The sequence below is a fragment of the Drosophila bipectinata genome, chromosome 3R (genome assembly GCF_030179905.1).
Source record: "Drosophila bipectinata strain 14024-0381.07 chromosome 3R, DbipHiC1v2, whole genome shotgun sequence".
Lineage (NCBI taxonomy): Eukaryota > Metazoa > Arthropoda > Insecta > Diptera > Drosophilidae > Drosophila > Drosophila bipectinata.
Window position 1 is genome coordinate 4148109 of NC_091739.1, and position 13391 is coordinate 4161499.

Genomic DNA, 13391 nt, shown 5'->3' on the forward strand with positions numbered 1-13391 from the left:
CCAATAAACGGCTCGGCCGACAGTTACCTTAAAAGCATGCAACAACTCGAATATCCGGCCGTAAGTTCGTCCTAAGCCTACAACTATCCATCCCACACAATCTGGCTCACATGTCCATCAACATGAAGATGCGGTTGCCGACTGCCGGCTGGCAAGAGAGTTCTTCCCACTCGGCTGACTGGCCTGACATGTGGAAATAAATGTACTAGAAAATTACCAACTTATGTAATCTTGGTTAGCATCATTTATCAAGCGGACGTTTTGCAATTTTTCTTACTTTTGCGGCCAGGACGAAGCCAGGACCAGGAGCCAGAATCCGACCAGGCCATGTCGAGAAGTCGCATGCTGGCCCACATGTGCGTGGACTCAGTCACAGTCACAGGAAATTGTCATTTCTCAGTAGCTCCGGAAGGGGCAGGGGGCAGGCAAATTTGTCATACCTTGGAGAAAGGCTCTGCTTGGCTAATTGAAAGTAGTGGGGCTTGGTCCTGCAGTCGCAAGGGCACAACGAATTGAAATTAATCTGCCGATATTACCTGAAAATTAAACAAACAGACTTATCGGCTTTGAGTCAGTCGTCACTGATTCTTTGCTATCTGGTTTAAGTGATGAAATTCCAAATTCCTTGTATATTGATATCCGCTGAGTACCCAATAGCTAACCCAGATCGCAGATTCCGGTCCAGAAGCTCTCGACGACGACTCCTCCATAGGGAATCGAAATCGCTTGGTGCTGTAAGATGCACGTTGGCTGGAGGGCGGACTGCTGTTATGAGCCAGCATCATTTGAGCCAGGCTGCGTCGTCCTTCTTCAATGTTAAGGAGGACTACAACACCACTCTGGACAATATGAGCCGGGAGTTCGAAGAGCGCTGGAACCATCAGACGCAATCGCCTCACTCCAACTTGGAGAACTACATCCAGCGTGCAGTCCTGGGAAACGGCAGCTTCGGCACCGTGGTGGGTTAGGTTTACTGGTGACAATTCATAGAATCTCGGGCTGTGACTGTTCTTTTCTAGCTCTTGGTCAAGGAGAAGATTGGAAAAAACTACTATGCTGCCAAGATGATGAGCAAAGAGGATCTGGTGCGACTCAAGCAGGTGGCCCACGTTCACAACGAGAAGCACGTGCTCAACGCGGCCCGCTTTCCGTTTCTCATCTATTTGATCGACTCGACAAAGGACTTTGACTACCTCTACTTGATCCTGCCACTGGTCAACGGCGGTGAGCTCTTCAGCTATCACCGCAGGTAAGTCTCATCCGCTTAAAATAAATGCAAAAAAGCCATATGAGCATCAGATACGCAGGATGCGGAAGTTCAACGAGAAGCAGGCTAGGTTCTATGCCTGCCAGGTGGCACTGGCTCTCGAGTACATGCACCGGATGCATCTTATGTATCGGGACCTCAAGCCGGAGAACATTCTTTTGGACATCCGTGGGTACATCAAGATAACCGACTTTGGGTTTACTAAAGTGAGAGAAAATTTTTTAATATTTACCTTTATTAACTTTTAACTAAAAACAAAAAAGCGAGTAGATGGCCGCACCTCAACTTTGTGCGGCACTCCGGAGTATTTGGCTCCGGAAATCGTGCAACTTCGGCCGTACAACAAGTCGGTGGACTGGTGGGCTTTCGGTATCCTTGTCTACGAGCTGGTAGCTGGTCGTTCGCCCTTCGCCATTCATAATCGCGACGTGATCCTAATGTATTCGAAGATTTGCATGGGCGAGTATAAAATGCCCACTTACTTCACTCAAAATCTGAAGACCCTGGTGGAAAGTCTAATGCAGGTGGAGACCACGAAACGGTGAGTGGGTGCGACACTTATTTTCCAAAATATGCAGGTTGTGTGGTTTCTTATTAGTTTAGGAAATGCGTCCGACGGCGCTGCGGATGTGAAGAACCATCCCTGGTTTCAAGGGATCGATTGGTATGGCATTCTCAACCAGGAAGTTCCGGCACCCTATGTGCCCACGGTATCCGGCGCCGAGGATCTGTCCAATTTCGAGAACTTCGAATTGAAGGACAAGATGAAGTCGCGAATAAACCGGCATCCGGAATTATTCGTGAATTTTTAAATGTTAAGATCGCATTTGTTAGCTTGTTTTGGGTGATATTGGTGTGAAAAATGTCTTTATTGTAAAGAGGCACATTTGCTAATTGTTTTTAAAAAATAAATGTTTTGAAAAGATAGGTATTTTTAAATTTTTTATGTATGAAACGAGTCTAATAATGATTATGAAAAATTCCTAATCATATAGCCCTTGTGATTAAAGTCAGTAAAACAGTGATCTTTTTAATAATGTCTTGAAACTAACGAAGAGGAGACATAAATTCGAAATTCCGGTAGAGTGAATTGGCAAAGGTTATCAAAAATTCAGACAGTTTCCACAGAGAGAATTGGTAAGGGGTCGCGATGGGTCCGCAGCCCGAACAGCCGCAGATGCACTTCAGTCCCAAGGTGGACTACATCCTCATCCTGGACAAGCTGCGTGATGAGTTCAACAAGAAGTTCGCCACGAACACACCATCGCCCTCGACGGGCCTGGATGACTACGACATAAAGGCAACATTGGGATCTGGGTCTTTTGGGAAAGTGCAATTGGTGCGGGAAAGGGAAACGGGTGCCTACTACGCCTCCAAGCAGCTCAGCAAGGATCAGATAGTGAAGACCAAGCAGGTGGCTCATGTAATGAGCGAAAAGAATGTCCTGCGCTCAATGATGTTCCCCAACACGGTTAATCTTGTGGCTTCCTACAAGGACAACGACAGCCTGTACCTCGTCTTACCGCTTATTGGTGGAGGCGAGCTTTTTACTTACCATCGAAAGTGAGTACTTTTCATTGTAATAGATATTATATAATATTTATAAATTATTATTTCAAATATTAGGGTTCGTAAGTTTACTGAAAAGCAGGCTCGTTTCTATGCTGCCCAAGTATTTTTGGCCCTGGAATACCTTCACCATTGTAGTCTACTATATCGCGATCTGAAGCCTGAAAACATAATGATGGACAAAAATGGATACCTGAAAGTCACCGATTTTGGTTTTGCAAAGGTTTGAAAGGTTTTCTCTCTTGTAATTTAATACTCGAACTATTTTTTAAATTCCTCAAAGAAAGTGGAAACTAGAACCATGACGCTTTGTGGTACCCCGGAGTACTTGCCGCCGGAGATCATTCAATCGAAACCCTATGGAACCAGCGTCGACTGGTGGGCATTTGGAGTCCTGGTCTTTGAGTTTGTGGCAGGACACTCGCCGTTCTCTGCCCATAACCGGGATGTGATGAGCATGTACAATAAAATATGTGAAGGAGACTACAAAATGCCCAGCTACTTCAGTGGGGCCCTGCGGCACTTGGTGGATCATTTGCTGCAAGTGGATCTCTCAAAGCGGTGAGTAGGGAATGCCTTTTGATTAACAAACCATTTATTTGTGCATTGAAGCTATGGAAACCTCATTAATGGGAATCGGGATATCAAGGAGCATGAGTGGTTCAAGGAAGTGGAGTGGATACCGCTGCTCAACCAAACGGTGAATGCTCCCTATGTGCCAAATATCAGCAATCCCGAGGACATATCCAATTTTGACAAGGTCTCTGACAAACCCCGGCCCAAAGCCAAAACAATGCGACACGAAGAAGCCTTTCAAGACTTTTGATTATAGCTAACTCTGTGTCAGTGACAACCCATTTGATTTTGTATATTTTCGGCATTGTATAGAAAAATACCCCACTTTAGTTCTTTCTTTCATTCTGGTTTCCCCAAATGATGTTGCACACATGTGCGAAGAAAATTTTTATTTTGGGGAAGGGAGGCCGTTCCCCCAATTTAGAGTTTCCCACTTTTTGTGAGAAAACAGCTGGCTTTGTGATTTCCCACACTTGTTGCGCTATTTCTCGGCTACCACAAGTCCCACTTTTCAATTCAACAAACTTGACTTGTAATTAGACTTGAGGCAGTGCCATAAATCTTTAACGTTTGTCACTGATGCAATTGGACGGATGGATTTATGGCCACTTTGTTTATTTTTCTACGCGTGGGTGTAGCCAGCTATCCTCTCGAAAGTTTTGCACGAAATTATGTTAAACAATATTTAAACGAACTCTCTTCTTGAGAGTTGGGCTGGCCAAGGCCATAAATCTTTTATACCTTTTTCTGCTCTTCTGCATATCGGGGAACATTGATTTATATGCAAAGACTTCATAAAAATAGAGCAATGGCCAGACGGCAGAAAAACTAGACGCCAGTCTTGTGTTCAAGGTCCGAGCTGGGCTACCTTTCGGTGGATCCTTTGTCCTGCGTCCAGCGCCCAGGGTCCGGCGTCCAGCGGAGGAGTGGCATTCGCCACAAGAAAAAAGTTATGATTATCATAATTTTTGTTACGTGAGTTTTCATGTGGAAAAGATGAAACATCATCATAGTCTGCGTCTGGGAGTTGGGTTTTCCTTTCGGCATGCCTTGGGTGCTTTGGTTTCAGTTCGGAGTTCCTTCTGGCTTTTGGGGTGGAAGCTGTAGTCGTCATCGCTGTAATCATGGCACGCATTTACTCCTGTTTTTACCTCTGCTTTTTGGCGCCCGCCAGGCCGGCGCCACTTTCAGCTCCAGACTGGATTGCCACCTTCCCCCATTCGGCTTCCAGACTCTCACATTTTCTCGGTGTTGTGTTTTGCTTTCTTGGTGAAACGCGGGAAGGGGCGAAGGCTCGCACTTCCTGGCCAGACTGCGAATCAGATACAGATACACATACACAATACACTCTCAAGACCTCTACGTAAGTAAGACATCATGCATTCTAATGAGAATTTTAATTGCAGCCCATTGACCACTTGAAGAGTCCTGTCAGCTTTCGTTCCGGCGCAGTTCGAAGGACACGTGGCGGATGCGCCTCACGCTTGACTGGCTCGTGAATCGAAACACAAGCTCTATCTGCAACTGAATCAGAAACTGTATTCGAGTCCTGCTTAGAGGACCCGGCCCTCTCCCCAACCCCTTTTTCCTGCCGGCTTTAACCCAATGACAAATTTTTCGCATCACGGCGAAGGAAATTAGCGATGCCCGCCACCAGATACATTTCACATTACGGACGGACAATTGAATTCCGGGGGTTGCTGCTGCCCTTTCGATTGTGCTCATCTGTAAGCGAATTAATTATTGTTTTGATTGCTTGCCTGGGAAATCGGTGGCCACTGTTCGCTTGAGAAAATGAATTGTGCTTATTTATTGCATGGGATCGGTGAAAATTCGTTACGAAACTTATAAGTCTAAATTCACAGTCGGCCTAGGACTGCTCTAGTTCCACTTCGATGGAGACTGGTGGGAGATCCTCCTTGAACTCGGGCGTGTATACCTTTCCGGAGGCCAGAACAAACTGCTCCTCGCAGTCGACTAAGAAATAGGCGAACGGACGGTTTACCTCGAAGCGTTCTACTCCGGGCTCGGGCTCCGGCTCCGGGACGGGCAGCACAGTGGACTCCACACTAGGTGTTCTGGCTTGCATGTTGGCCGCGGACAGGGCGTTGGTACTGCTGCCGCCCTCGTCCACTCGCACATTCACAAACTGGACGATCTCATCGACATGGACATCCGGGTCCTCTGACAGCAATCCCAACTGAGCTTCCGTGCGGGAGAAGAGCTTCTTCAAGCCCATTTGCTTAAGCATGGCCTCGGAGCGTGAGGTCTCCTCCACCTGGAACTTGGGCAGGGAGACGTGCATCTCCTTCAGCTGGAAGGACTTCTTGGCCTGCTCAAAGTCGCTGGTCTCCAGCTGGGCAATGACATCACTCAGTCCTTCGGTTTCATCCGGCAGGATAATGCACAGGGAATAGCGGGAGGTTTCGTAGGGCAGACTCAAGACTCTGGCCTTCAGCTTGGGCAACTCGGCCACCTGGAACTTTCCACGGGCGTGCATCATCGGCGCCTTCATGGCATCCTCGTTGGTCATGAAGAAGAACTCATCACTTCCATCACGGAGCTGGTAGAAGGGATTGGCCCAGCTGCCACGGTAGTACAGTCCATTGAAGAGCAGCATCTTGGACTTGGAGCCAGCCGAGCGCCCGGTGATCGAGTTGGCACTCAGGGCAGAAGTGATGTCGTCCTGGCGGAATAGGCTGCGGGCTCCATAAGCCTGCAAAATTATATTATAAGTTACCCTTATCACAGAAGCTTTACACGCCTAAAAGCGTGTCTCTTAAAAAAAACCTTGTAAGAGATACTCACCCTACTGACTGATGCCAAGTGGGATTCCAGAGCGATCATGATCTCGTCGGCTCCATCCTTGGCCACCGCCTTAACTGCATTCTCTAGTTTCTCGAGGGGAAGACGCACCTTCTCGGGTTCACCGGCGGTCACGGCAGCGACGTTGGCTGCTGGCACGAGCTTGGCCAGCTTCTCCTCCTCCTGCACCGTCTCGTTCTCCTGCAGATTCTTGATCTGACTCTCCTCGGGGCCATTCTCCTGGTCGCTGCGCTTGTTCTGCTGCTTCTCTACTGGATTTTCCTCGGCTATCATGTCTGGTTTTTCCTGTTTTTCCGCAAAGATAGCAGCCGGGGTGGTTGCCTCCGGTTCTGATTGAGATTCTAATTCGGATTCGGTGGTGGCGGCAGCCTGCTCTTTTTGGAGTTGTTCGGCCTCAGCCTGGGCAACTGGTTTTTCAACATACTGCTTGTCGTCCACCTCTCGATCGAACTTGGACGCCTCCTTGTTGATGATTTCCTGGCCATATGAGTCTGGGATTGCCGGCACATCATCCTCCTCATCCAGCTTGATCCTCTTCAGGGTCTCGAAGCCAATCACATCCTTGCTGTTGCTGGGCTCTGTGTTGCTGCCTTCAGACAATTCCTCCAGCTGCAGCGAGGTATTGGGCTCACTCCAATCGTACTCCTGTCGATTAATGTCCTTCACCTCCACAAAGTAGTGCTTCTGCAGTATATCCTTGAACTCCTCTCGGGCACTGTTGTTTCGGTAGATGTACAACCAGGTTTGGAAGGAGGGCAAGGCAACGGCGGCATCTCGGTTCTGGTAGCTGCTCAAGATGCGCTGGTAGATGTCCCTTAACTGAGTCCTGTCCTTGGGATAGCCAAAGACCTGCTGGAACTCCTCGAAGGTGTCTCCCTCAGAAGCCTCAGCCAAAACGGACAGAATGGACGCAACTCCTAGGGGCGAGTGGACCTGATTCGAGTCAATATCCTTGTTGAACTTCAGCAGCTGCAGGGCAATCAGTTGAGAAGTACGGCCCGCGAAGGATTCACCGCCCTGGGTGGGCAGGCCCTGGACCAAGACGGCCAGGAAGGAAAATAAAATCGCACAGAGAACCGCTTTCATGATCGTTTAGAGCGCGAATGAAGCCCAAGAAAGTTGGCCAAAGACTTTTTATGAAAGCCCGGCCTAAAGAACCGCCAACCAGCGGCGAGAACGAAGCTCAAACTGGTTACTGAGCCGCCGATGGTCGTCCGCGAGCCGAGGGGGGCTCTTAATAATTTCAAACAAATCGATCGCCGGACAAAGAAAGTCAGCGCCGCTCCAATGAAAGTGGAAGTGGCGTGGGCCGCTTGAGAGCTCGGTTTTCGAGCAAATGGGTCAACCAAACAATCAATATGTAAATGCTACACAAACCAGCGCAAACAAAAGTTCAAAGTCATTGAAATGTTAGAGAGCCAACAGGTTTCCACCGCAGCTCCAACAGCCTGCCCATAAACGTGATTGACATTTGATTTTTCTGGCCGTTTAATTGCATTTTCTTGTCATTTCAGACGGCACACAACTTTTCAGTGTGGCAATCGGTTCGGTTTCCCCGAACTTCAGATGGCTATGATATTTGGTATATTGCCTCATTTGCTCTCCGAGCATTAGAGGTGGGTTTGGCAATCTTTGGCTTTGCTACCTGACCACGCTTAACCCAGTTTCCAGGTTCCGATCGAGTGGCTCCACGCCAAGTAAGAACAAATCCTATCCCCGGCCACATAAACTGGCCGAAAAACTGGCCAAAACAGTTTCAACACACTTCGAGGCCACTGAACTTGGCCATCGCCGTTTGTTGCTAGTGCTGCTGCTTTTTTGATTACCAAATACGCTCAGCGGGCGAAAGCGGCCAGAACCGATAAAAAAAATACAAAAAGAGTTTATACAAAAAATAATTTATTTTTTAAAAATCCTATAAGATTATATATTTGGTTGTTAAAGAATTGTAGTATAATTTGGATTCTTGAGCCCAAGAGAGGGCAACCCTATGGAGACATTTGCAACCTTTAAGACAATTTAAAGAGTCATCCAAAAATACTTCAACTCTCTTCCCTATAGTTGTTTTCCGAAGTGTAGTTGTAAGTACCAGGTGTGACGCAGAATCTTGCTAATAAAAACTGCTAAATATAAACACGGCTCACAAACGCCGCATCTTTTCGGGGGCTTGTAAACGAGTTTTCCGCTTCAAAACAAGTCTCACAAAGTTGCACAATTGCATTTGCCAAAGAAGTGGGTTCTGGAAAAGAGGAGGGAGTTCTGAGATGAGGTAAGTGGGCAGTACAGCGAAGTTTCCAGAGGGATATAAAAAAGCCAGAACAAAATATTACCGAGCAGCTTATGTAATTTATTCTTCGAGTTCCGCATTTTTGTTCTGATACTCTCCGAAGGGAAAAGGTTACTGAACTGTTTGATTAATCAGAGGTGATAAATAAATTAATTAGCACAAAGAACGAATCAGAACGAAACTGATGAGTGTGTTTTAAAGGTATTCGCCTTGAATACGTACATTGAATTTATGTGAAACTACAACGAATAAGCCCAAAAAAATATTTGTTATAAAAGATTAAGTTTAATAGTTTTATTTCAAGAGTTAAATGTCTAATGCCAATCCACTTAAATAGACCGAATTTCTAAAAGGGTACAACACTTTCGACTTGTAATTCAAGAACCCCGCCAGAAACAAAACTTTTTTCAGTAGTTGTCACCTTGGGCCTGGTGTTGTATTTTGAAACAAATACGCATATTTTGTGTTTATTTTTGTTCAGTTTTCTGTCCATAAATTTCAATGCCCAAAACCATAAATTAGTGCCTCGAAAAGTGGTGAGTGCTGAGTGGTTGGAACTGGGACTACGACTCTGACTCTGGCTTTAACTTGGACTTGGTCTTACGAATATCAACCCCACATGACTGGTCTGGCAAAAGGGTCGAGCCGGGTTAGGTGAATTAGAAGTTATTATGCCAAAATGGCAAACTAGCAAATGTCGCATAAATTAGAAAAGGAATCCGGCAGGACACCTTATACGGATTTCTTTGGGCCGGGATAGTTGTAAGACGAGGCTGAAACAGCACCGCGGGGAGACATTAAGAGTCCGAAATAAGAAGTATCCTTGGACAGTAGTTTCAGGCTGAATAGTTGGGCATCCAGGCCCTTGGAATGGCTCTTTATAGACGGCGTGACTAATTGTTTGATTTATGCAAATGTTGTGGAAAACTTGTTTCCCTTTCGCTGAGTAATTAGTGAAAGCTCTTAAAGTATGTTGGCCCAACTGCTTCGGCTTTAAGGAATCCTTTTGGGCATTTCATCTTCACTATTTGTCAGGAGGTGAGCTGTCATCTGTCAGCTGTCATAGAGCATGCAATACATCATAAGTCAAAAGGTGAGCTCCTGTGGCTCAATCACTTGCCCCAGGACTTGCAAAATAATTAAACTTCTGTTTATTCTCCCGCTCTGCTCGCCCGCCTTTCTCTTTGTCTCACAGGACACACCAAGAAGTTCTTAATTATGTTTGATAAACTAACATAGGCTTTCGCTGCTACTGCACAGGATCATCCCCTCGCAGAACTCACACATGACACGTTGACATTTAGCACTCGACAGGACCCCAAGTGATGAATCTTCTCCCTGTTCACCCAGCGGCCATGTGTTTGACATAATTATGGAACAAAAGGTTCAGGGGGGGACAGAAAGTCTTTAACAGAGGTAATATTGAAGGAAGCCTAAGCCATTAGAAAAATAATAAAGAAAATCAAAAAGTTAAAATTTCAAAATAAAACAAGAAAGGAAAGCTAACTTCGGGCGGAGCCGAAGTTTATATACCCTTGCAGTTAAAACTGGATATATATCGCAAACATCGGATATAGTTGGCCGATCCTTATGATTACATCATAATAAAACCAATTAATTACAATAAAAAATCTAAAAAAAAGTCCCAAGCTTCTATCTTCAAAAATACGAAAGTTGATATTTCTACCAAATACCATTTCCGATCGTTCAGTTATATGGCAGCTATAGGATATAGTCGGCCGATCCTAATGAAATTTCGTAGGTCGGGTTAACTGAACAAAAATATAATCTGTAGCAAATTCCAGCTTTCTATCTTCAAAAACACGAAAGTTGGGTCATTTCCGATCGTTCAGTTATATGGCAGCTATAAGATATAGTCGGCCGATCCTTATGAAATTTGGCATGTCGTAATTTGTCGCCAAAAATAGCTCTCATGTTAAATTTAAAGTCTCTAAATTTACAAACACCAAAGTTATACCATTTCCGATCAATCAGTTATATGGCAGCTATAGGATATAGTCGGCCGATCCCGGCCATTCCGACTTATATACTGCGTGCAAAGGAAAGAAGGGTGTGTGCAAAGTTTCAAGACGATAGCTTCAAAACTGAGAGACTAGTTCGCGTAGAAACGGACAGACAGACAGACGGACAGACAGACGGACAGACGGACAGACGGACAGACGGACATGCTCATATCAACTCAGGAGGTGATCCTGATCAAGAATATATATACTTTATAGGGTCGGAGATGTCTCCTTCACTGCGTTGCACACTTTTGGACAAAATTATAATACCCTCTGCAAGGGTATAAAAAGAAGTTCAAGGAATTCATCCGCTTAATTTGCTCCACTTAATTCGGTAACAAAAATTTCTGGGGGACTCGATTTGGTCACGTTTTAAACTCGAGACTTAAAATCGGCTGGCAGCAGTGGTGGCCAGGAGTGGTGGCTGGGGTGTCAGTCACCTCAAACAACTTGTTTCGGCTGCGATCCTGGCTTTGGTGCGTCCTGGGCCGTGGTGGCTTCGGGGCAATCCCACTCGTAATTGATTTATGACATCAAAGACATATTTTTCGCAATGTTGCGTGGCCTACGTGCGTGACAGTTGGCAGTTGGAGAGTCCTGGTTTAGGTCCTGGCTCTGATTTCTGGTCCTGCTCCTGGCCTCGCCATCTTGTTGATAATTTTGACTTATGGCTGGTGGCTGTCCAGGATTTGTCGCATAACTCTGAGTGTCTAAGCCCGGGCCGAGAATGCCTCTTTGGTATTCCTTATCTGTAGCCGAAAGTGTAAGTCTGTTTTAAGAATGGCAATCGGTGGGAAACTTTTTCTATTAGGCGCAATTATTTCAAGGTATTATTGCTTTTAATTAATTCAATTAAACGCTTCATAAATTTTTACTTTTTGATTTCGTTTGCCTGGGGCAGTCCTCAGCTTCTTGGGTTTTCCTTTAATGGAAAAACTTTGCCCACAGATTTCCAGCAACAGAACGAAAGGGTTTAATTAACGGCAAGGGTGGGTGGTTTTGTTTTGGATGGAATTCGCTACTTTGCCTAGGAGCTTGACTGTTTATTAAGGGATTCCCGCGGCTTGGCGGCTTGTCGTAAAATTTGATTTTGCAACTGTGGAACGCGAATTATTGAATGCCGAGTGGCCAAGCGTTTATTTGCATTTTTGTGTGCATGGCTGCAGATTCTCATTTCAAGGCGACTCTAACATTAAACGGGAAAGTAAAAACTTCAAGCTTCAATATCTGGCACTTCAATTAAAAGGTCATCAGCAGTCGACACAGCTGCTGCCCTGGGGTTACCTAAAACGATATTGATATGTACAAAGCATGCTCACACCTTCTCCAAAGAGCAAAAAACACTTTACTCCTCGCCACTCACATGTGATGACTTCCATCATTATCAGCACAGACAGCAGGGAAACTTTTCCTGTCCTGTCATGGGTACTCCTGTCCGGCCGTCGCCCAGTAGCCACCCCCAAGGGTCAAATAATCGAACTAGCGTAGAACAACAATTTGTTTTAAATGCCAAAAGTGAGGGCCGAACAATCGAACGGACGAACCCCTTAATAATTTATGAAGACCGCTCTCCACATGTGCTGGAAAAACTTTTCTATCATCTCTAATAGAGATTAAATGCATGTCGAAAAGGCAATTAGTTGGAGCTCCTGCTGGACCAACAACCCTCCATCCGGCGGAATCAGAAGTCTCTGGACTCCTTCACTCCGGCAACCTAAGCTCGAAGTCGGACTTTCGACCTTTGGTTGTTCGTTCATTGAATCAAAGTGTTGCTCAATTTTTCTTTCGGCCAAGGTGTAGTCGTGAATTTAATCGGGGTGGGAAGACCAAGTGGTTAGAGGACTTTGGGCAAATGCCGGAAGCAATTTAACCGAACCCTTCTCAAAGGGTTTCCGGGGCGAGACTCTCAGAGGCTGCTGCGTCACTGCTAATTAAACTCGCGCTGTCGCCGCTAATGAGCAATGAAAACAACGTGTTGTCCGAGAACTGCCCGGAGTCGAAAAAATAAAACTCAAAACTTCAAAACTCCAGCTGCAGGGGCGGGAATGGGCTGATAAGGGCCCCGTAGAATCGTCAGGTTGGATCAGCCATCAAAATAATGAAGGCACGGATTTCTCATTACTTTTAAATATTTTTCCTGGCCATTTTTCGGGCACTTTTCCAAGCTTTAGCCATTTAAAAGGATTAGTTGGCTCATGATTTTTTAAAGGATTTCAAAGGGTGGTTCTTTCGGTCGTTTCCACCTTTTTTCAAAGAATTTTCTCATCTAATTATGTGAGAAAAAGATTCCTAATTCAATTTTCTGGCTGCTAGAAGAGATAAGGAAGGCTCAAACTTAAGGTAAAAAAGTTTCTAATTAGAAATGACGACATATTCCTAAATGAAAACTCTTTTCTCTATAATTTGAAACAATAAATTTTTAAATATTGCAAATGTTATTTTTTATGAGTCAAAAAAGTCGAATGTAATTGAAGAAAGCTTCGTTCTCGACTATAAAATACTCTGCAGGAGGCAGTACTGCGATTTCCTTTTGCGTCTTCCACCTGATTATGGTCGCCAAGTACAAAAGGATTCTGGAGTGTGTATGGCCGATGTAATTCATATTGCGTAGCACTTTGCCATAAAAATTACAATTGACTTTGAACTCGAGCTGTTGGCGAGCAGCAGGACATTTCCACATTTTTACATTTTTACATTTTCACATTTTGTCAGGCAGCCAAGAGGGCAGCGGCGATACATGGAAACTAACTCAACGCCCAACCTCGAGTTTGCTGCAGTTGCTGGCCTGCTTCCTTTTTATGACACCAAGGTACACGGAGACGAGATGACTATGGGCCATGTC

At 45.4% G+C, this 13391-nt stretch overlaps 3 protein-coding genes across 9 annotated transcripts; 2 read left to right on the plus strand and 1 right to left on the minus strand.

Moving 5' to 3' along the window:
* Window positions 1-546: 546 nt before the first annotated feature.
* Pka-C2 (Protein kinase, cAMP-dependent, catalytic subunit 2) lies at window positions 547-2194 on the plus strand. 7 transcript variants are annotated; one of them, XM_070281376.1, is made up of 5 exons: window positions 547-956; window positions 1020-1249; window positions 1308-1473; window positions 1531-1808; window positions 1871-2194. In XM_070281376.1, the coding sequence occupies exons 1-5, from the start codon at window positions 609-611 to the stop codon at window positions 2124-2126; spliced, it is 1278 nt and encodes a 425-aa protein (XP_070137477.1). In that variant the 5' UTR covers window positions 547-608; the 3' UTR covers window positions 2127-2194. The 7 variants fall into 7 exon arrangements, with proteins under 7 accessions (XP_070137477.1, XP_070137479.1, XP_017100862.2 ...); XM_070281378.1 differs by having other exon boundaries at window positions 548-963; XM_017245373.3 differs by having other exon boundaries at window positions 549-959.
* Window positions 2195-2269: 75 nt separating this feature from the next.
* LOC108128023 (cAMP-dependent protein kinase catalytic subunit 2) lies at window positions 2270-3741 on the plus strand. Its single transcript, XM_017245382.3, has 4 exons — window positions 2270-2830; window positions 2894-3059; window positions 3120-3397; window positions 3449-3741. The coding sequence occupies exons 1-4, from the start codon at window positions 2418-2420 to the stop codon at window positions 3660-3662; spliced, it is 1071 nt and encodes a 356-aa protein (XP_017100871.1). The 5' UTR covers window positions 2270-2417; the 3' UTR covers window positions 3663-3741.
* Window positions 3742-5199: 1458 nt separating this feature from the next.
* Window positions 5200-7365, minus strand: Spn100A (Serpin 100A). The gene is made up of 2 exons (XM_017245351.3): window positions 6221-7365; window positions 5200-6128 (listed from the first exon to the last, which is right to left on the minus strand). The coding sequence occupies exons 1-2, from the start codon at window positions 7322-7324 to the stop codon at window positions 5283-5285; spliced, it is 1950 nt and encodes a 649-aa protein (XP_017100840.2). The 5' UTR covers window positions 7325-7365; the 3' UTR covers window positions 5200-5282.
* Between the last annotated feature and the right edge of the window lie 6026 nt (window positions 7366-13391).

Excerpts from the sequence above, each read along its gene's own strand:
- LOC108128023 (XM_017245382.3), top strand. The coding sequence starts at position 2,418 with ATGGGTCCGCAGCCCGAACAGCCGCAGATGCACTTCAGTCCCAAGGTG. Across the intron at positions 2,831-2,893 it reads CTTTTTACTTACCATCGAAA|GGTTCGTAAGTTTACTGAAA; the intron begins GTGAGTACTTTT and ends TTCAAATATTAG. Across the intron at positions 3,060-3,119 it reads CCGATTTTGGTTTTGCAAAG|AAAGTGGAAACTAGAACCAT; the intron begins GTTTGAAAGGTT and ends AATTCCTCAAAG.
- Pka-C2 (XM_017245373.3), top strand. The coding sequence starts at position 609 with ATGAAATTCCAAATTCCTTGTATATTGATATCCGCTGAGTACCCAATA. Across the intron at positions 960-1,019 it reads ACGGCAGCTTCGGCACCGTG|CTCTTGGTCAAGGAGAAGAT; the intron begins GTGGGTTAGGTT and ends GTTCTTTTCTAG. Across the intron at positions 1,474-1,530 it reads CCGACTTTGGGTTTACTAAA|CGAGTAGATGGCCGCACCTC; the intron begins GTGAGAGAAAAT and ends AAAACAAAAAAG.
- Spn100A (XM_017245351.3), bottom strand. The coding sequence starts at position 7,324 with ATGAAAGCGGTTCTCTGTGCGATTTTATTTTCCTTCCTGGCCGTCTTG. Across the intron at positions 6,129-6,220 it reads ACTTGGCATCAGTCAGTAGG|GCTTATGGAGCCCGCAGCCT; the intron begins GTGAGTATCTCT and ends ATAATTTTGCAG.